At 60.1% G+C, this 21,513-nt stretch overlaps 1 protein-coding gene across 4 annotated transcripts in view; it reads right to left on the reverse strand.

Moving 5' to 3' along the window:
* The window catches only part of IGSF9B (immunoglobulin superfamily member 9B), a 42,177-nt gene extending 20,910 nt beyond the window's left edge, over window positions 1–21,267 (reverse strand). For all 4 annotated transcript variants that reach the window (XM_079762329.1, XM_079762328.1, XM_079762331.1 and 1 more), the window contains exons 1-7: window positions 21,095–21,267; window positions 10,628–10,825; window positions 8,805–8,951; window positions 3,527–3,678; window positions 3,121–3,238; window positions 1,880–2,021; window positions 1,475–1,620 (exon numbers count right to left, since the gene is read on the reverse strand). In XM_079762329.1, the coding sequence (XP_079618455.1) occupies window positions 1,475–1,620; window positions 1,880–2,021; window positions 3,121–3,238; window positions 3,527–3,678; window positions 8,805–8,951; window positions 10,628–10,825; window positions 21,095–21,158 (967 nt within the window). In that variant the 5' untranslated portion in view covers window positions 21,159–21,267. The remainder of the gene's footprint in view (window positions 1–1,474; window positions 1,621–1,879; window positions 2,022–3,120; window positions 3,239–3,526; window positions 3,679–8,804; window positions 8,952–10,627; window positions 10,826–21,094) is intronic.
* Window positions 21,268–21,513: the final 246 nt, after the last annotated feature.

Below are 21,513 nucleotides of genomic sequence, written 5' to 3' on the forward strand. Positions count from 1 at the left end.
AATACTCTGAACACTGCTTCTTAGCAGAAATAAAGATCCTTGCCTCACCCACCTGAAAAATCGCACCCCCAGGTTCTCTTTGAAGGCAGGGAGGAGACAAAAAGGGACAAGTGGGAGAGGGAGACGGGAAGCACCCATGGCTCCGAGGACGGGCCTCAATCCTGGAGAGAGCCATCGCCCCTCCGAGACTCCCCCGCCGCTCTCTCCCTCTGCCGCTGCCACCTTCCTGCACGGGTGACATCAGCCAGCCGGGATGCTGCTCCAAGAGGCGTCTCCCTCCCCTTGGTTCCTGCACATCCAGCACCGAGCGAGGCACCCGGTACGTCGCTTATAATAGCTTCTTGCCTGGCTTTTCCCCACTGGAGGTCTGGGTGGGACAGGCCTGATGTCCTGGGCCTCGCAGCTCTTAGCAACGTGGGACTCCTGATGCAGCATGCTGAAAGTCCTCGCGATCAGCGGCCAGCAGAGTGGAGAGAGGATGCCTTGGCCCCAAGCAGCAAAGTCATTGCACAGGGAAGAAAGCAGTAGGAACGGGAGCTTGGGAGTTCTGGGAAGCTCCGGGTCCCACAGGCTCCACCTCCACACGCATGCAATGCAGACGGGCAAGCGCCCCGCTCTGCGAGGCTGGGTCAGAGGTGAGCCGCCTCCTGGGGTCACCCACGGTTCTACATGACCCCAGTTCAAGTGCGGACTCCAGGTCTCCAGACGGTTACACTCCTCACCCTGCCACTCCCCGCCTTCGCCTTCAGGGTGAGCAGTTCTCCTGCCTTCAAGTGATGGAGAGCCTGTCACCTACAGCAGCAACGGGGGGGCCTTTGTCGCCTGAGTGACAGGACCATCAGCAAATCAAAAGGAAGAGATGCATCCTCATTGCTCATCTTGCTCTCTCTCACAATGGCTGGCTCGCAGGGGGTGGGGAGCAATGACTCTGCTGAAGTATTCAAGATCAGGAAACTGAATTCTTGTGCTCGCACAAAAGCCCCCCATCGTCCCGGCACAGAGAGCAGCTCATTCATTTGGAGCTCGGCAGCCCCGGAGAAGGAGCACGAGGAAGCGAGAGGGAGCCTGTCCCCCAGCCCCTCACACCATCCAGACGGACGGAAATCTAACCCCACATTAGTTCAAGCTACACCTCCTCAGACACCTGAGAAAAAACACCACAAAGTGTCCCACCCCAGGTGGAGACAGGTGCTGGCTGGCGTCCAGTGCCAGCGCGATTGTCCAGAAGGTCTGCCGACCCCTGACCCCAACCCGAGGCTGGCTTGGTGTGAGGTAGCCAGCATGTGGCCCACAGAAGACACCACGAGGCCGGTTTCACCTCAACTGACCGACCCAGGTGTGGGCCTCTTCCTGGGCTGTCCTTGCTTCCTGTCTCCGTCATTCCTCCTCCCACATCCCCTGACACGAGGCTGCCCTCCAGCCTCCGAACCTTCTGGAACCCCCACCAGCTGAGGCCCGCCCTGCCCGTACTCACACTGCACAGTCAGGTAGGCGGAGGCCGAGGGGGAGCGCCCCAGGCTGTTGCTAGGGACGCAGGTGTACTTCCCTGCATCCTCAGGCTTCACCCGGAAGATGATCAGGGTGCCGTCGATGAGGATCCGCACTCTCAGCTTCAGGTCACTGTAGAGGAAATGAGGCGACAGGGCGGGGGGCGGGGGGGAGGATCTTCCATGACCACCATGGAAGCGACGCATCCTCTCACCCCCACGCATGAGGAAGAGCCCAGTGAGCCCTTGCGTCCCAGGGCCCCTCGGTGCAGACACTGGCCCTCACAGGTGGGACCTGTGCACGGACCACCCCCTTCAAGTTCCCTGCTCAAAGGCCTGGCCCCGGGGCCCCTGGCTGCTCCGCCCCCAGGAGGTCTGGGCAGGGTGCTCACTTCTGAAAGTAGACATTCTCATCCTGCCAGTACCAGGTGTAAGTGAGGTTGCCGGGGTACGCCTCCGCCCGGCAGGTAAGCAGAGCATCCTGGGATATGTTGACAGTGATGTTCTCAGGAGGGGACACTATGAAGGGAGGCCCTGGGGACACAGGAAACAAGCATGACCTCACCGGGTGGGGCCAGGGAGAAGGGAGCACCAGGGCCTCTGGGAAGGGAGCTCGGAACCAAGAGGGAGGCTGGGGGCAGCACTGGCCCGAAGCACAGCCCCAGGCCGTTGTCATGGAGACGCTTCCAGCTGCTGTCAGTGCTCAGGTCCTTACTCTCCCTACAGGTCCCAGAGATGCAGGTGATGCTGGATGTGGCCACAGTGTGCCCCACCCCCTGGCACCTACCTGCCCCCTGCCCCCATGCATTACCCCTCTACAAATGCTAGCCATTTAACACCACACACACACACACACACACACACACACACAGGGTCCTTCCTGCCCACCTTCTCTCCAAGAGCCCTGAGGGAGGCCCTTATGGCTCTCTCAGTCCAGAGCAAGGAGCAATGCTGCCCTAGAGGAGCAAGAGGCGTGCCCTGCTCACCCAGCAGAGGGTAAGAGGGCGCCCAGGGGGAGGACTTGGGGGGGCAGAGCAAACAGAGGGGAGAATCCCCGTCCCCGGGCTGGCTTTCCAGGCAGGCTGCAGCTGCCCTGGCCGGCGCTCTCCCGCAGGAGGCCAGTTCTCCTCCCAACTGCAGCGGGAACTCTAGCCCAATGCCACTCAGCATGCCAGTCAGCAGACAGGCAGGAAGAGCTGACCAGCAGTCCTGGCAGCCCGGACAGCCACCACCAACCGCCGGCAGCAGGCAGAGGCAGAGCAGGTGGGTGGGCTCAGCTCAGAGAAGAGACCTGGCCGCCCAGATGCCGCCCCTCTGAGCCCTCTGGGCCCCGGGCAGGGCAGCCCGGCATTTCCAGGTGCAGACCCCAGCTCTACCAAGTGCCCAAATGCCCTCCGTTATTTAAACGCTACCTGGGCAGATACAGAAACCCACCCAGCACGGGCCTCATGCCACCTGGGTGACAGCAGGCCACCATGGGAGCTCCAGCGTGAAGTCCATGGTATTTGGGAGGTGCCCTGGCCGGCTCCTCACAGCTGCCCACTTCCCCCTGTCCCCAGCTGTGCCAACCACACTCTGCGGGGCTCCCAGAGAAAGGCCCCGGGCACAAAGCAGCCGGGGAGACCCCTGTTACCTTGCACAAGCAGGTGGGTGGTGTGGACTGCCTCTCCCTGGATGCTGTATGCGCGACAGGTGTAGGCACCTCTGTCCTCCCGACTGACCGACGTCACCGTCAGGCTCCCATCACTCACCTGGGACCAGGAAGAGAAGAAGCTCAGCACCCACCTCGAGCCCGCCCAACGCCACCCTCAGGCGGAGGGGGCCTCGAGGCTCACGCACTGGGGGAGACGGAGGCAGGGGCCTCGTTTCTCATCTCCCTCCAACGACAGACCCCAGCCAGTGTGCCTGCTGTTCCCATCTCCCTCTGTGCCTTTGCACAGTGTCACTGGTCACGTGGAGTGGGAGACAGCCTTGGAGAGGGAGAACGAGGCAAAGGGAGGGAGAAGGGAGGGCAGTGGCCCCACCAACAGCACACCTACCTGGTATTTCCCACTAGCACCTAGGAGTGTCCCCTCCTTGAGCCAGGTGACAATCGGCTTGGGGTTCCCAAAAGCTGTGCAGGTCATGGTGACACTGCCCCCCTCCTTGGCCTCAATGTACTGGGGGGGTGTTTCTGTAAAGGTGGGGGGAGCTGCAAAGAGACCGCAAAGGCGCAGGGTGTGATTCGAGGGCTGCTGCCCTGTGTGTCATACCCCCCACTCCTCCCCCGATCTGCCACCGCACCCACACCAGGCACCGTGCTGTGGTGATCATTCCCGCACCAGGCACCGCCCGTGCAACCATTCCTCGTAGGCTCATGCCTGACCTTCTTCAAGGTGTACGGAGGGAGGAGGGGAGGTGGAGACGGGTAAAATACTCTGCCCATGAATCTTACACTGGGAGAGGAAACCTGGAATTCAAAGTGTGTCTGGCTGTGTCCAAACTCTACACATTTTCCATTGTATTTGGCAAATTCCCAACAAACCCACATTTGCTGAGCATCTGCAGGGAAGCACTGAGCTCAGCACTAAGACGGTGACAGACAAGACAGCTGTCCCCAGGCTCCCACAGAGCCCGCAGCTGCTGCCACCAGCTCCACAGACGTCCCATCACCCTCCCTTTCACCTCATGACCACGCGTGACACGCTGCTTCCTCAGCCCCAGTCCGGCCAGGCGTGACACCCGGACACTCGCCGTCTGCTTCCACCGGGCCATGAAGGCCAGGCTGCTGCCTTCCTAACTCTCCTCTAATTATGCAAGGCTGCCCCCCTACACCGCCACCTGCGTTGGAGTTTTAACTAAAATGCCATCGTGTTGGGTAAAGCTTTTAAGAGACTCGGTCGCACTTCTCTGAGCTGCCTGTAGAGGCAGTATGGTCAGTCTTGCCACCTGGGACCATCCTTTCTCTGAACACCAGCCCTGTGAGGCGGCAATGCCATGCTCAGCTCATCTGGAGGCATCCAAAGCTCAGGACCAAGTTCGTGCACCAGCCTGCCCCTTGTTGGGTAACCCTGGGCAAGTTACTCAGCCTCTCTGGGCTTTTCCTGAAGCCCCCACCCTCCAGAATCGATGTAAGAAGTAAATCTGTGTGAAAAAAGGATCTTGTAAAATGTAAACATGCACAATCACCGTCATCTCCTCAGGAGCCTCCGAAGCAATGAGAAGATTTCAGGGCATTTCAGCCTTGGTGCCCCCCTGCCCCTCTGCCAACCCATCTACCATATTTTCCCCTTCTCTGTGCTCTGACCATATTGCCTTCTTTGTCTACCGCGAATGTGCCAAGAACATCCAACCACAGGGCCTTTGCGTGTGCTGTCCTCGCTACTTGGAGCTCCATACAGTCGTCTCTCCTTTAGCTCATGCAGTTCTGTGCTAAGATGCCATCTGGCCTGGCCTGGTCAGCCGATCTGAGGTGGCACTTCTAGCATTCCCTGCCCCTTAGACTGTTTCATTTTCTTTAAAGCACTTATCACTACCTCTCCTTAGGAACGCAGAGATCTTGCCCGGCCAGTGTGGCTCAGTGGTTGAGCATCAACCCATGAACCAAGAAGTCACCAGTTTGATTCCCGGTCAAGGCACATGCCCGGGTTGCGGACTCAATCCCCAGTAGGGGCAGCTGATTGATGAGGTTTCTCTCTCACTGAGAGAGCAGAGATCTTTTCCACAAATCCCACTATATGCCCAGCTTTTAGCATAGTTCCTGGCATGTAATAGAGTACTCCACAAACATCTGTTGAATGTATGAACGAATGAATATATGAATATATGAATGAATGAGTGTGCATACACATGCACATGCCTACAGACCAACACAAACAACACATAAAACTCCTTAAAAGCATGAACATGACCATTTTCTTCCATAACCTTCTAATCCCTTAGCTCAGAGTAGGCACACGGGGACACTGGGGGAGTGAATACTGAATGAATTAAGAAGCACATTCCATCACACACACAAACACACTCTACGGACATCCTCAAAGGAGGCAATTCTCATCCAGTGTCTCCTACACCCACAGTAATGGCAAAAATCGTCCCAACCCTAACAAGGGGATCCTGTCCTCCTCACTCCCAGGCCTCCCCTCCTGCCCTGAAATGTGCCCTCACTTCCAGCAGGCACCCCCCGCCCTTCTCCCCCCTCAACCGCGCCCCCGTCACCACCAAGCCTGCCCCTGGAAACACAGTTAATACAAGCCACAGCCTCCACTGCCTCTGGCATCAAGCTTAAAAGCAAGATAATAAATTAAATTATGTCCTGAAGTGACAAATTAATTACTAATTACATAATTACTTTATTATTTAGGTGCTAATCAGAAAAGTACTTTGAACAATTTCAAGTTTTCAGGAAAATAATGGTTTGAGTCTGGATTATTTACGGAATTCGGTGTTAGCTTGCCAGCTGCGCTTCCAGGCTTCATTCTTTTTTATAAGTGCCCTATAATTACCAGTGCAGGTTAGACAGGGGCTGGCCTCGCCTCCAAGGAGCTCAGCAACCTAAAGGGAGGCTTGGCTGGGACGGGGGGGGGGGGGGGGGGAGTTTTTAGGTATTTTGTATGTGATAAAGAAATAATTGGGTTTGTTTCCACACAACTGATGTTCAAGAAAACGCAGAAGGAGAAGGAGACCATTTGTAATTCTAATTTCCCACTGGCCTTTCTATTTTCCGAAGGTGATCCCTGTCAGAAAATGCCTGACACTGAACATTCTAGTTTGGAAGCAACGGCGTGGTGGGTGCTCCGGCCTCCTCAGCCAGGACAGCATGGATGCCGGGATGAAGGGAAGGGAGGATCAAGGAGAGAGGTCTCCCGTTCACCGTGGGAGCTGCCCGTGTGCTGTTCTACCTCTTTGGGAGGTGGGCTCCTTGGTAAAGGCAAGTGAGGAGCCTGGTTCTAAAGCCTGGAGCAGATGGTGCACATCCTTAGCTTTCCTGCCGAACACTCCTAAATGCGGGAAACAACCTGCCTGCGTTCCCCGGGCCCTGAGCGTGCCGGCTCGCCTTCCTCTGGGCTTCCGCACATGCTGTTCCTCTGCCTGGAGCACTCTTCCCCACCGCCCCACCCTGCACCTGGCTCACTCCCCGTCCCTGCCCGGGTCTCTCTCTGGCCAGAGATGCTCCCAAAGCCCATATCGCAACTGTCTCTGGACGGGGCTGCCCACCGCTGCGCCCCCAGAGCCTGCCGCAGGGCGGACACTGGGATGTGAATGGGTAATGACTGGTGATGCACAAGCACTTTCAAACTATGACAGCCCCCTGCATCTTGCAGCCTGAAGTACTTCCTGTGTCACCGTGTATCGCTGCGGACACACTCTCCTCTGATTTCATCTGTGTGTGTTTTGTTTCTTTCCTCTCGAGAAGGAGGATGGCCAGCATCTTACGCGTAATTACCCACATGTCATGAACCCTTCAGACACCAGGCCAGGCACGCTCTCGCACTGCACTGCACTTAATCCTCACGGCGGCTTTGCCAACAGGCGTTGTGTTTGGTAGCTGAGAAAACCGTGGCTCAGAGAGGTGACTTAAGTTGCCCAGGATCAGACAGCTACCACGTGATGGATTCAGGACCTAAACCAAGCCTCTGCAGCCTCTTATTCCATGCCAGTTCCACTCCGAGCAATTGGGAATCCCCGAAGAATCGACTCCCACTCGTGCATAGGAAGGCAGAGGCTGTACCAGAACACACAACCCTCCTTCCTGCCCTACGCGTGTCTCGGATGCCTGGGTCTCAGGCTGCTGAATGAACACCAGCAGGAGGGCGGGAGGAGGGGAGGCGCCAGGGAAGCTGAGCCGGTGCAGGAAAGGGCACAGGAGAGAGAGCGCAGCGTGGGGACTCCTGGCTCAGCCTGCAGTGAGGCTTTCAGCCGCGGGTGCGCCTCCCTAATTATGTTTTGCTGGGGCTAATATTAAGATGAGTTTTCCTTCCCGGCACACACAACAGCTTGCAGCCAAAGGAGGTGACTCAAAAGCTTGCCGGGTGGTAGGGACAGCCCACCCAAGATGTAAAACCAGCCTCCATCAGTCTCTGGGGACTGGCTGACGAGAGCCGGCGGCATCGAATGGGTCCGGCAGCCTGGACCAACACGGACCTCGGCTGCCACCTCTAAGTCTGCTCTCCCCAGAGGTCAGCGCCCTGGCTAAAATGCCCTGTGCTCCCAGGACCCTGGATGGGTTGGCCGGCCAGACCCGAGCCCTGGGAGCCATCCCTCGGGGCAGATCAGGGCAGGTCGATGCTGAGAAGCATCCGAGCAGGACGCCATCCATCTCTCTCTCTCCCAACCGCGGCACCTCCAGTCGCAGACATCAGAGCCATAAGGACCCAGCTGTGTGTGCTCGCCCAAGCACATGCGCTGTCGAAGCCTCGGGAACTAGCATAGTGTCTGCAGCACAGTGTGGCTGAATACATTTCGCCAAACACTGAATAAGGAAGAATGAGGCTCTAGCCAGAAAAACAAGACACAAACATCTTCTCCCCCACACAATGGGGTTCACTCTCCTTCGAATGTTCCCCACAGTCCCAGCTCCTCCTGCCTCCTCCAGAAGATGCCTTCTCAAGTCCGGACGCCCAGTGACACAGGGGGCTCTCCAGCTGGGGAGACCCGGCCCCCAGCCTGGGCCAACACAGAGCCAGCAGGCCCCACTGCAGCCTCCGCATGGGCCTCCTCGCCCAAACGCTTGAAAAGCATGGCACACAGCACAACTCATTTAGCCTGAGCTCTACATAACTGACAGCCATTAAAACTGTTCCCCTTCCCAGGATCCTCCTGGTTTAGGAGACGGTAAACCCGGTCCGGGCAGGGGCTGAACCGGGTGCGCTCAGCTTCGTCTTCCCAGCACCTGGTGCAGAGCGTGGCGCACAGTAGGCCCTCAGCACATCTTACGCAAATGAATGCATTTCCCAAGCAACCAAAATGTCACCCTGCCAAGGAAGGCAGTGACGGGGGAACTCGGGGAACTCCACTGGAGGGGAGGCACTGGCAGGGTCTCTCCGAGGCTGGGAACGGTGCCTCCACAAAGCCTTAGCCCCGGTTTCAAGAACCAGATTCCTTCTTCCCAATAAGGGAGGCATCACCGCCCCCCCTCTCCCCCCACAGCACACCCCTGCCCCGCGCCCAGGGAGCAGCTCCTCCAGGCTCCCCCTATCCCAAGGCTCCGGGGAGCCAGCTGAGGGGCGTGGAGGTGGGCCCAGCATGCTGAGGCTCCTCTCTGCAGCAGGGACTGGGCGTCACCGATGGGGCGCCGCCCAAAAAGAGGCCTCCCCTCCAGCGGGCCCTCAGACTCACCGTTGATGGTGAGGTGCACCCAGCTGCCGTTGTGGAAGGTGTCATACTGCTGGTCCAGCATGAGCACTTTGCACTCGTACCAGCCCTGGTCCTCAGAGCGCACCTGCTCCAGCCGCAGCGAAGCTTTGTCATGAAGACTCGCTCGGCCTGGGGACAGGCGGACAAAGAGCCCAGGGGTGAGGCCCACACCTCGTCGCCCCCACCCCAGCTAAAGGCACAGGCCCCATGGTCACCTGCAGGCCATTCCCGGGGGGGGGGGGGCAGGGCCCAAAATAACAGCTGGCACCGACCTCTGGCCGCAGGCGGCAAAGAAAAAGGCATAAAGCCTCAGCCGTGGAGCCGCGGTCCCTCCCACCCTCCAGCCTGGCGGGCCCCATCCCAGCTGCAAGTGCGGCCCTGCTCTTGGCACTGAGAAGCGCTCAGGCCTTAGAATACGTCCCTTCTTTCAGGCATCACTTCGGACAAAGGGAAGGCATGAGGGATACAGAGATGGGGGGAAGAGGGAGGGAGAGAGAGAGAGAAAGGGATGGAGAGAAGGAAGTTGGGGGTCTGGGCCATGCCCCAGAGCACTTCCATTCAGGTGGAGTAACACCCCTATCCCAGCTGGGCCCCGCACCCCATACCCCCTCTGTCTGGCAGAGGGAAGGCAGGCTGGGGACCAGGGTGCTAGGACCCCTCCCAGCCCTGACACCAGGGCTGGAGACGCTGCTGGTCCAGTGGGCCCCAGGAGCCAAGGCCACAGGCCTATGAGCTGGAGAGTGAGGAGAGGGCTGGCCAGCAGAGCAGACGCCCAGCGGCCTCCTTCACTCTGCCCTCTTCCCCCCAGAAGCCCTCCTTGTCTCACTAAAAGTTGGTCTCACAGCACTACAAGGGAAGCTTTGCAGCAGGAGCCCGGCAGAACGGGGAGCAGCCCCCCTCTCTCCGGGACAAGGGAGGAGGCCCAGGCACCCTCAGGTCCTCTCTCCCCTCACCCACCACCTCAGCCCGCCTCACTCCAATGTCACAACCTCCTCCGCCTTCCTCCTTGTCTCTGCACTGGCAATCTGCCTGAAACCAGACTATCAAAGCCAACCAGGCCAAAGAGAGGAAAGGAGACACAGGCGCAGGAGGGAGGGAGAGAAACGGAAGTTTTCCGAGAGAAAAGCAGTGCAGACCTCAGGAGCCAGAAGGAAAGATAAAAGCAGTGTCCTGCCAGCTTCCTCTCGTCCTTTCAACCCCAACGCACAGGCACACACACGTTCACACACGCACACAGACACACACGCTCACACTCACGTGTTCACACACACTCACACAAGCACACACTCACACGCTCACACGTGCACATCCCCACCCCACCCCCCGAGGCCGGCGGCAGGCACAGGCAGTGACTCAGTGTGGCCGCTGCTGGCAGGAGCAGCTGTGGCAGAGAGCAGGCGGCCACCACGGGCACAGACACACACTGACACCCGGGAGGCCCAACTTCAGCGCCAGAGGGAGGTGTGGGTACAGGCAGACACAGCGCCACAGCTGCACACGACCAGGCTCGGTGGCTGTGACTCAGCTCCTCCCGCACAGAGCTGCCCTCCCGGCCTGCCCCGCCCCTCCCCCAGACTCCTGCTTCCTGCCTGCATCACCTCCTCTCCCTCTCTCCCCACCACGGAATCAAACCTACCAGAGTCCAGAGGACAGGAAGGAAGAGGCAGAGACTGGAAGACAGCTCTCAGACCAGTGAGAAGAGAGGAGGCATCGGATAGAGGCAGGAGGAAGCTTGACCACGGGACCCGCAGGGGAGGGGCAGCCGAGCCAAAGCCAAGGTCAGAGGCAAAGTGGCCAGACCTTACCTGCATACTCAGGGTCCACATGGGGTGGGTAGTAGCCAAACTTGATGAAGATAGGGATGGGCACCCCGAACTTGAACCACTCCACAACATAGGGCGGGGGCTGCCCTGTCACCGGGTGGATCACGTCGCATCGCAGAACCACGGCCTCGCCAGCTCGCGCTGTCACAAACTCGGGCTCCTCTCGCAGGCCGTGGGCAGCTAATGGGACAGCAAGGCTGGGATTTAGAAAAGGAGGTGGCAGGAGGTCCTGCCCTGGCCACCCCAGAGGCATCCCCCTGCCCAAGTTCAAAGACCTCTGCCCCCTCCCCGGGCCGGCTATCCCGCAGCCCTCCTCCTGAAAAGGAGCTCACTCACTCCCCAGAGGGTCCCCAGTGCATCCTCCACCTCCCCCCACCCCGTCCCCAACCATGAACCTCAGGAGGAGGGGGAAGAGCAGAGGGAGGCAGTTCGCCCCAGTCCTGCAGGCCAGCCCTTCCCTCCCCAAAGAGCAGAGCCATTTCCAAGCCCTCCCTCAAGAATTCTAAGGGGCCTGGACACTGAGAAGATGGAAGGGGCTCAGCAGACCCGTGGCCAGGGCCGCCATGGCCGAGGGTAGACTCAGACTATCTCCCTGCACCGGAGGCTTCGCGCCAGAGCCTGGTGGCGCTCCCTGGCTCCTCCCGTCCCTCCTCCTACACCCACCTCACTCAGTCTAATGTTGGCAGCACAAAACAAGAGTGCTCCACGCAGGAGCAGGGAATCCCTACAAGCTGAGCAGAGGCTGCTAGGGGCAACACTGGAGAGAAAAGCCCAGCCAGGCCCCTCCTCCCACTCCTGGCTGGGCCTGCAGTGGGGGGTAGGGGGAGCTCCAGCTCTCCCGGTTGCAAGCCCCAAACCTATCATGCTGCAAAGCCCCAGATATCACCATTAGGAGAGCAGGATGCTGGGGACAGAGGGGGCCCTGGGGCCCACTAACCCCAGCCAGCTGAGGGGGAAACACCATTCCGTGAGCAGAGGACAAACCATACAGCTGGATAGAGTGCACCCATCCTCCTGGCAGCGGAGGGGGACACAGTGAAAAGACCCACCCACCCCCCAAGCTGGAGGTTAACCCAGACACTGCTTCACACTACCCCGACAGCAGGCTCCTGGACCCCTAAACACTGGAGCCCCTACATGAGGTGTGCAGCCCCCACTTCCCGCCGGACACTCCTCACTCCCACACCGGCCTCCGTGCCCACAAAGTCACCTTGTGCAGCTTACTTCCCAACCAAAGGGACAGCGGAGGAAGCCTCCCCATCCTGCCTTCCCTCACACCACCCAACACAGCCCGGAGGAGAGCAGGGCTTCCCCCATCCCACCCGCTTCCCCTCCCGGTCCCTGCAGGCAGCACCATGGACAGCAGCTGCTCACTGAGGCTGAAAACCAGGGAGCCATTGTGCCCGCCCACTACTGCATGGAGCGGATGAACAGAAGAGCAGTCTGTCCGTCTGTCTGTCTGTCAGCTGCCTCTAGTTCTTCATACACCTCTGACCCCTGTGTGCTCCTGCCTGTCTCCTTCCTTCGTCTTTGTCTCTCCTTCATGTCTCTTTCTCTAGTTGTCACTGCCTCTGCAGTGTCTGTCTGCTCTCTTTCTTGCTCCTTCTCCATGTCTGTGTCTCTAGCTCCCACTCTCTGCGGGTGATTCTGTCTGCTTTCCTGTCTCCCCGTTTCGATGTCTCTATCAGAGAGAGAGAGAGAGAGAGAGAGAGAGAGAGAGAGAAAGAGAGAGAGAGAGTGTTGGGGGGCACGTGGATTTCTGTTCGGCTATGCATGGGGATGGGGTTCTGCCTGCTTTATTTCCCATGTGTGTACTTTCGTGTTCCCGTGTTTCATCGCGTTCTGTGTCTGTCTGTATGTTGTCTGTGTGTCTCCCTGTGTCTCTCCTTCTCTTCCTCCCCCTCCCCCACCCCTCTCCAGCTTCTCCCCTGCAAGTTGCAGAAGGAGGAGGAGGCAAGACCTTCCAGAAGCTGATTGGCTACCAGTGACATCACTGTTTTCTAGAGAAAGAGCTAAGATCACAGAGTATTTTTGGAGCAGAGTGTTGCACTCACCTGCCTGAGGCCCCAGCAGGTTTCCCAGTTCCCCACCCCCAACCCTGCTGCAGACTCAGTTTGAACTGCAGCCCCTCCGGGAAAGCAAGAAGAGGGCCCTGCTGAGCGGTGCCTCCCCCACAGCCCCAGGGGCACCCAGATCGGGCAGGGCCTGCCTCCAGTCGTCTAGGAGCACAAAGGCTGATCTGCACCCAGGAGGAAAGGGCTACCAGTGAGAGGGAGTCAAGTGCATGTGCATGTGTGTGCAGGCGTGTGCATGTGTGTGTAGCTCTTGGCAAAAGGACATGTGGATGTGTGTGTGGACAGGTGTGTGCACATGTGTGTGCAGCACAGACTTTCATGGAAATACAGAATCAGGGGGGAGGGGGAGGGAGGATTTATTCCCAGGGGTGGGTTTCCAGGTGGGGGGTACAAACACTGTCCACAGGAGGGGGCTCCTTCCCAAGGCCTTGGCACTAGAGCCCAGGGCAGGAGAAAGAGGGACCGGGCACTGCTGGGCAGGTGGCTGCCCACCTCTACCAGTGGGCTGGCCCTAGAGCTCTCTGGCTACTGGGGTGGAGGACTCTGTGGGGCAAGCCCAGGAGGGGGGTGGGCTCTGTGCTCTAGCATGGGTTCCCACAGTGCCAGCTGCTCATTCACACCTCCTGCTGCCACATTCTCACCGCATGGCAAGGAGGCAGCCTGGTTCACACCTCACCCAGTACCTGGGCCCAGGTTTCCACCCCACCCCCAGCCAGCCCCTGGGCCTGGGTGGCCTGGCATCCAGAGGGGCTGGCCCCCCAGCCAGGCAGCCACATCCCCATCTCTTCTCAAGGACACAGCAGCTGAAAGAGGACACGGTGAGATAAGCATCCGAAAGATGGGAAAAGGCAAGAGATGGAATTCCCCAAGAAGAAGGCAGAGGCCCTGCCTGGCCTCTGAACTCCATCCCACCCTCCTGGCTTTCTGAATCCTGAACTATTTATCAGCTTTCTTCATCTCCACCCCCGCCTCTCCACCCCCCACCCCCGCCACATGCACACACTCTCTCCGTCACCACAAGCACTTCTCCCTAAGCCGGATTTTTTCTGAGCCAGAACATGTCTAATAAACACTTTCTACCAAAAAGGAGAGACACAGACATGGGGATAGTGCAGATCAGACAGGCAGGGCCCAGCCAGCCCAAGGGGAGGGAGGGAGAGGGGAAGAGAGAGGTGGGGGGAGAACACCAGAACTCACAGGCACTGAAGACTCAGCCACGGGGACATACACACAGGCCTTCAAAGCACCCAGAACCAGGAGGGCAACAGAGCTGAGGCTGTTCCTTCAGGGAACAGGTGGGCTTCTCCCAGCAGAGCAGACTGGAGTAACTGCCCACTGGTTCTGAAGGGAGCAGGAAGGAAGGGGGAGGAGGGAGAGAGGGAGAGAGGGAGGAGGGAGAGGTGGGAGGGAGGAGGGAAGATTGAGGAGGGCGGGGCAGGGAGAGGGAGAGGCAGGGAGGGTGGGGGGAGGGGGAGGGAAGAGAAGGATGGATGTGACCTGAGGTGGGGAGAAGCTGCAAGAAGGACAGAGACCCCCCAGATCCCTTTCCACATCACAGAAGCCTGAGCAGCCCAAAGAGAGGGCTGTACCCTCTTAGAGAGAAGCTGGGACCTGCAGGGGTGAGGACTGGGAGGCTGTGAGGTGTCCTGGATTTCACAGGCCCGGTTCAGAGACGGCAGAACACAGCAGTGCCCCGAGCCCAGCCCATCTGCACCTTGGGGCTCTGCCAGTCCCCCGTGGAGCTGTTTCACCCCAGGAGGGAAAAGAGAACAGGGGGAGGGGGGCGAAGGAGGGTGAGGCGGCATCTGCGGTCTGGCTGACCTTTGAAAGCCCACGGGGTACAAATCTCCTGCCCCGAGGGCCAGGTGGTCCACGGCAGGGGCCCGAGTCCACGGCTGCCATTGGATCCCGTGAGCACAGAACCACGAGGCCACGAGGTGACCAGGGGGCCTGGCTCGGCAGCACACCTGACATTCACAACCTGGAGCTCTCCCAGGGCAGGGCTGCAGGAGGCAGGGCACCGGAGTGGGAGACACTCCCAACACCAAAGGTACAGGTGCCAGTGCAGAGAGCTCCCGCTTCCTCCGCTCACCTGCCATATGCCAGGCTCTGTGCTGGGCATGCACCACGGAGCTCACTTAATGTCCACGATGCCCGCCTGGCAGAAGCACTGCCATTTCCATTTCACAAACCAGCAAACTGGGAGGCTCCGCGGCTCAGCCAGGTCACTCAGGGGGCCGCTGGGACAGCCTGCATGCCCTCTTGGCTTCACTCATTCATACCATCCTGCCGGCCACAGGCCAGGCACCAAGGCCTCTCCCCACTGCACCAAAGCGCGCCCCCGCCACCCTTCCCCACACCCCCTCCCCACGGCATGCTCTGCAAGGCTCTCCAGCCAGACTCCCGCAACCGGGACCCGGCCAGGATGCCGGGGCGGACACTGCAGAAGTCAGCTGGCTGATGTGGGCTGGCTGGTGCTGGCTCGGAGCTCAGGGTCACTGTACCTGGCCCAGGAGCCTCCGGCTGGATCTGACAGCCGCTGTGGTGAGGGGAGAGCATGAGTGAGCACTGCCCTCAGGAGGCGAGGTCCTCTCTGGAGCCTCCTCCTGTCTTCCTGCTCCTTCTCCCCGCCCCCTCCTCCTCTGGGCACCAGACTCCCAAACCACAGGCCTGCTGTCTAATAATACGAGTGGCAGTCACTGCCACCTCCACTGCCGCCTAAAAATAGTCTCTGCTGAGTCCAAAAAAGGCACAGCCCCTGGTAGCCCCCAATCACTCCCCCCGACCAGCCAGGAGGCTCCCGGAGACTCCAGGGAGCGGGCCCTCAGGCGCCCAGGGAGGCACTCGCCCAGAAGGAGGGCGTGAGGCAGGCAGAGGACAGACTCCCTGCTGCCCACAGTGAGGCTGGGAGCTCTCTCAGAGCACGTGTGCTCGAGACGCTGTGTCCAGACACCAGATGCTGCCCTGGCTCTCCCCTCCACCAGGCAGGTGGCCACAGGCCGCCTGGACATCACTCTGCCTCCAGCGAGGACCCCACACCCAGCGAGGACCCCACACCCATGCGGGCAGGTCCTCAGAGAAGTCCCCGCCTCCTATGGTCTCCCCACCAGTGTGCTCACAGCCTTCGGACCCTACTCCCCTTCAGACCTCTCAGGTCGGAAGTCAGAGGTCAGGTGGGCCCGGACTGACCTGGCCAGGAAAGTGTCCCATCTTCTGAACAGCAAGGTACTGGGAGGAGGGGTGAGAATGGCAGGCTGCCTTCCTCCTGGGGCACTTCTCCTCCCGTCTCTCTGCCCCACAGGGCAGCAGTGCTTCAGCCAGATCACCTTCCCAGCAGCCCTTCCTTCAACAGCTCCGGGCAGAAAGCAGCCAGTAATGGAGCCAGTAATGCAACCTCGGCTCTGCTCCTTTAAGGACTCCTCAGCAGCCAGGCACGGCCACACCCCACGCGAGCCCTCCCCACCACCTGGGCGGAGGCCTGCACCTGCACACGCACACGTGGCCAAATGCACGCGTGTGCTCCGGAGCCGGCAGGCAGGCCCGGCCGGGTGAGCACACAGTGGGCTCTGCCTGCCACAGGGCCACGATCCTCAGGTGAGGAGCAGGTAGACACGATAAGTAAGAGGGAAATCAAAGCCCTAGTAGACTCACGGCGGAGCGTCAGCACTCCCTGCTCTGACGCTGGGAAGGAATGAGGCCTGGCTCGGCTCACACAATTGTGAAGACGACCCTCCGTGCAGGCTGTCTGCCACAGACCGTCTTGGTGGGTGCCTGTGACCAGGAGGGAGGTAAAGGAGATGGGGGCAGGGGACAGAGGGACAGGCCAAGAGGGAACAGCTCCAGTCCCCTCTTCTCAGAAGGACAGTTGGGCTGGCTGGGACCTCCCTCGAAGCCCTGGCCACATGGAATTCCCCCCCACACCCTGATGGAGGCCCTGTCTCTGCTCACCAGTCTGCTGCTCATTCGTGCAAGAGAAAACACAAAAGCAGGAGATTCCGAAGAAAAATAGGTCAGCTGCCTGGGGCAGACTGAACTGGCACCCGTGGGCAGTGCCCCTGAGGGGCCAGGCTACAAGCTGCTTCTGCAACCCAGCACCCTCGCCCATCTTTCCTGCGACCCAGCCCTGCTCGACTGGGCTGTGCTGAATAACAAACCGGGGGTCAGAGCCACTGGGGCAGGCAGGACACACCTGTGATTGGCATTCCCGGGGCTCGACCTGGGCTTGTCCCCCCACTTAGGCTTTCTCTCCAGAACCTCCGGCATCCTTAAATCTAGAGCTTGGGCTGGGCCCCCAACTTTAGAAACTTCTGGGCTGCCTACACTCAGGTGCAGAGCCGGGGGTAAGGAAAGCGAGGCATCTGTTCTGAGTCTAGTCTCCGCCACCCACGGCACTTGGAGAGGAGTGACTCCCCACCTCGTGCCTGCAGACTGACTGCCCCTGTCCTGCTGCGTTCCACACGTGCGCGCGTGCACACACACACACAGGTGCAAACACACATGCTCACACACATATACAGACACATGCACATGCACACATGCACGCAGATGTGCACACACCTCCGGACAACTTGCACCAATCACAGCTCTTCACAGTTCAGAGCCACTCCACACAAGCTGCTCACCCATCCTAGGGAAGCAGACAGAAGAAACTCGCTCCCCTGAGCCCCAAGCCCCAGTCTGAAGAGGCCACAGGATGGGGGAAGGGGGGAGATGTTAGTGGACAAGTGTGGTAAATCCCAGGCCCGGCCCCCTTTGGGGTTCATCTCCCCACCCTCAGTCCCTGGGCAAGACACGCAGGAAGGTGCCCAGCACACCAGAGAAAAAAAGGGCCAACGAGAAGAGAAAGAGGAGCAGGCCAGGCTCTGAGAGCCGCGCCCAGGCTCCCTGGCCGGGCAGGGAGAAAGCAGAGCCAGGAGAGAGGGAGGGCAGGAGATGCTGGGCTTTAGCATCTCCCCAGCCAGGCAGCCTCTGCTTCTTGGGTAACCGGATCCCACTTTCTATCAGAGCCATAAACATGAAACCACCCAGCTCTGGGACCTGACAACTCCAAGTCTAGCAAGTGCTGGGCCTCAGGCCAGGAGCTGAAAGCTGATTCTTCCCACAGTTTCTCCTCAGCTTCTCCCAGGGCGCATGCTGCCCGACACAACCTCTCTCACGCTGTGCTAGGACCCTGCGCACACCACCTGGCCACTTCCCGCGCCAGTCCTCCCTAGCTGATAGGCTGCCCAGGAGGTCTTTCCAGCAGCTCCGGGTCTAAACCTCCTCCCTCTCATCTTCATTACCAAAGGGAGAACAGAGAGGGCACTGGTCCAGCTACACGCAGGGTCTGAGTCAGAACTCCACTTTATTTGGGGACACTGGAGTCAGGGATAATCCAGCCATAGAATCTGTGGGAGACAGGAGGAGGGAGCCCTGGGCATCAAGGCCCAGAGTCAGCTAAGCGTGGTCCAGGGTGCTCCCCGAGGCTTGCTCAGCAAATGTCTGGGATGCTGAGACTCCAATCACCACCTACCAGACTCCAGATCCGTCTCCAGTCTCTCTCTTCTCCATTCCCTCCCCAGCCTCTCCACCCACCTCAATCCCCTCCAGACGCACAACTCACGTCAAACGGGGGGAGCTCACCCCTACCTGTGACCCAACCCAACAATGCCCAAGGGGTTGCCCCCTTCCACCCCTGGGCTGCTTCCAGCAAACCCAAACCCAAGCATGGCAATGCAAAGCCCCTCCCCTTCAGGAATCCGCCCCCGCCCCTCCGCCCCCGGAAGTCAACTCTGCCAGTCAGAGAGCAGCTGAGCTGTCACACAGACAGAGCCAGCATTTGAACACTGCTGGCTGTTTCTCCTGTGAGCAGGCGCCTGCCAGGCAGGCCCCCCTTCTCCCTCTCTGCAGAGGCGGTGAGGCTATGACCTCCTGCATCCTTCCCACACACCTCTGGCCACGGACAGAAACCCAGTTGTGCAGACCTTTCAAAGGCTTTCCACGCAGCCCGGTGGCCTGCGTGCCCTCCACACATCTCCCTGGGCTGCAGAGGGGTGACAGGTTCTCCCTGGCCAAGGTCAGCCCATGAAAGGGTACTAGGTTTCTGACAGAGGCAGCCTTCTCGACTCCTCCCCAAGACACTCCTGGTGCCCGATGCCCTGGACGCCCCAAGGGAAAGAAACCGAGAAGAAGACTGGAACCCCAGAGATAATGAAATGATGATGATGACATTTATTGAGCACTTACTACATAACAGGTAGTCACTCGTTTCTTTATAGCACGAAGGTTCACAAGAAACCCCACTAGCCCGTCCTGTGAACCCCATTTTCCATTGAGGCAAGTGACATTAGAGAGCTTAGACAACTTGCCCAAGGTCACTAGGCCAGCAAGTGGCAGAGCCCAGGATTCGAACCCAGGTCCTTTGACTCTAGGCCTAGGTCCTTAACCACTACCTTCAGAGCCTCTCTGAGCTAAAATTAAAAAAAAAAGACCCCAAGACCAATAAGGGGTGGCAGGCAGGAGTACAGGTCAAGCCATCCCAACCCGAAGGCCCTCTCCACACCCAGAAAGGAGGCAGAACCTTCACGCCCAACAACAGGCAATACTAGGAAGTCCCCCTTTCTGTCTGGCCATGTTGTGTGTTGCTGCACTACATACACGCCTTCTCCTGTATTCTGTGCTTAAACTCGCAAACAGTCCATTCCCCTCACCCTGGCTTCTCGGCGTCAGAGGCTATTTCAGAGCTTCCCTGCACTGTCTCCTTTTTATTCAAAGATCCCAGCATATCCTTTTGTGCTTTCAGCGACAGTCCCATAGCAGGAACGTACCAAAAACCAGAGGGGAGGAGGAGGGCATTGGAAGACTACAAGGAAACAGGGGGAGAGGAGGCTGAGGATAGAGATTCCCTGGCACAACTTGACCCACCTCACACCCACCCCCATTCTATAGGCTCCTGCAGTCTCCCTGGCTCAGTTTTCCCACCTGACAAATGGAGAGTTTGAAAACCATCCAGGTCACTATGCCATTGAACAAAATCACCCTTCCCTGAGCCCTCTGGTTCTGTTCAGATCCCTCCTCCCCCCACATAGCATGGGAGTCATTCCTTCTAGAAACTTTCTCAAATCACTTCCCCTTTCCCCTACACTGCCCAGACAAGGTGAGGAGAGGACCCTGTAAAAGGTGCCTCCTGCCACCCCTTCTGCCCTCCCGCCGCGGGGCGCGGGCTCTCTCCTTGGCGGGTCCCCGCTGCCGACTTCCGTGCAAAGGCCGGTTCTCGGCGCAGCCACCTCCTCCAGGCTCCGTGAACTTGCCCGCCGCCCGCCGGTCGTGTCAGCGGCTGAGAGCCGTGAGCTCAGAGTCCTGGCACCCTCCAGGCTGCGCTCCTACTTCCATACAAGGGCCGAGAGCTGGGGGTGCCACCCAGCGGCTTGTAGGTCGCCTTGCCTGTCTCCAGAGCAAAAGCCCGCGCGTTCACGCGCGCATCACCCAACTCGCTGGCTTCCCTCTAGTCCCTTCCCAGCTCAGACGAGGGGGAAAAAAGGAAAGAGAAAACCTCCCTGTGCTCCGAGATGCAGCCGTGGGGACCCCTTCCCCGCTGCCCTTGTACCCCGCCAGCTCTGCCTCGCAGCCGGGAGGGCGGCCGGGGCGGCCCGGCTGCGACGCGCTCCCCGGGAACTTTTACCTGGCCGGGCCCAGGTGCGGCTCAGACAGCGCAGACGCCTGCCGGACAGGGCTGGCCAAAGCCGACGCTCCTCGGAGCCCGTCGAGGGACCCCCACCCCCACCCCACCCCTCTTCTCCGCTCTAGGTTCTCCATGCGCCCCCCGCCCTGGGAGAAGGACCCGACCTCTGGCTGCCAAGATTTGGGGTCAGGAGGGGCGCGAGCTGGAGCGGTGGGCGCCCGCAGGGCCAATAACCCAGTCCCTTAGCCGTGGGTGCCAGGAGTCCCAAGGCTCTGGGTCGCACCTCCCTGCGAGGGCTCGTCTGGGAACGGTGGCGCGAGTGCAGCAGCCTCCCGAACACCCGCAAACTCCCGGCACCCAGAGTTAGGGGAGCCGCCGACTCCCCAGCGCTCCAGGAGACCGCCGCTCCGGCTAAGGACGCCGGGCACGGGCCGGTGTGAAGATGTGGGGCCGAAGGTGGGCGAAGTCGACCCCGATCCCAAGGTGTCTTTTCCCGAGTGCCCGGCAGCCCGAGGACTGGGACCCCTTGCCGCCTGGACCTCCGGCCCGCGGCCCCCGCCCTCCCCGCAGTGCCTGGCCGGAGCCCGCCTAGCCGGAGCTGGAGCCTCGCCCGCGGACAGGCGCGGCGCTCCGAGGGACCGGGGAGCGGGAGATGGGGAGGAAGGGGCTGAGAACAACGGGAGGGCAGAGCAGGGGCGCTGCACTTCAACTCACCTTGAGCCGCGAGACCTCGGGTGCTGATCACACTTGCTATCAAAGTGGCCACATACCAAATCATAGTACTACCGCGCGCCAGCCAAGAGCCTCATCCTATCGCAAAGTGCTCCTGCGCCGCACACTTCTCGCCCGAGCGCCTGCTCTCGCCCGCTCGACCCGCCTACGCCCCGCACCGGTGCTGCTGCAGCCCGGGCGGCCCGCTCCCCATCCCTCCGCGACTCCGCTCGGCTCGGCGCGCAGGCTCCCCAAGCCCCGCGCAGCGGCACCTGCACTACCAGCCCAGGCGGAGCGCTGCCAGCGCCACGGTGAAGCCTAGCTGGCCGGGCCTCCGGCACCGCCCCCACCTCCCGCCTATTGGCCACCGCCCACAAGCCTCGAGGCAGATTGGCTCTGAGGTCTGCCCGTCACGGCTGGGG

Source organism: Cnephaeus nilssonii, assembly GCF_951640355.1.
Source record: "Cnephaeus nilssonii genome assembly, chromosome: 22".
NCBI lineage: Eukaryota > Metazoa > Chordata > Mammalia > Chiroptera > Vespertilionidae > Cnephaeus > Cnephaeus nilssonii.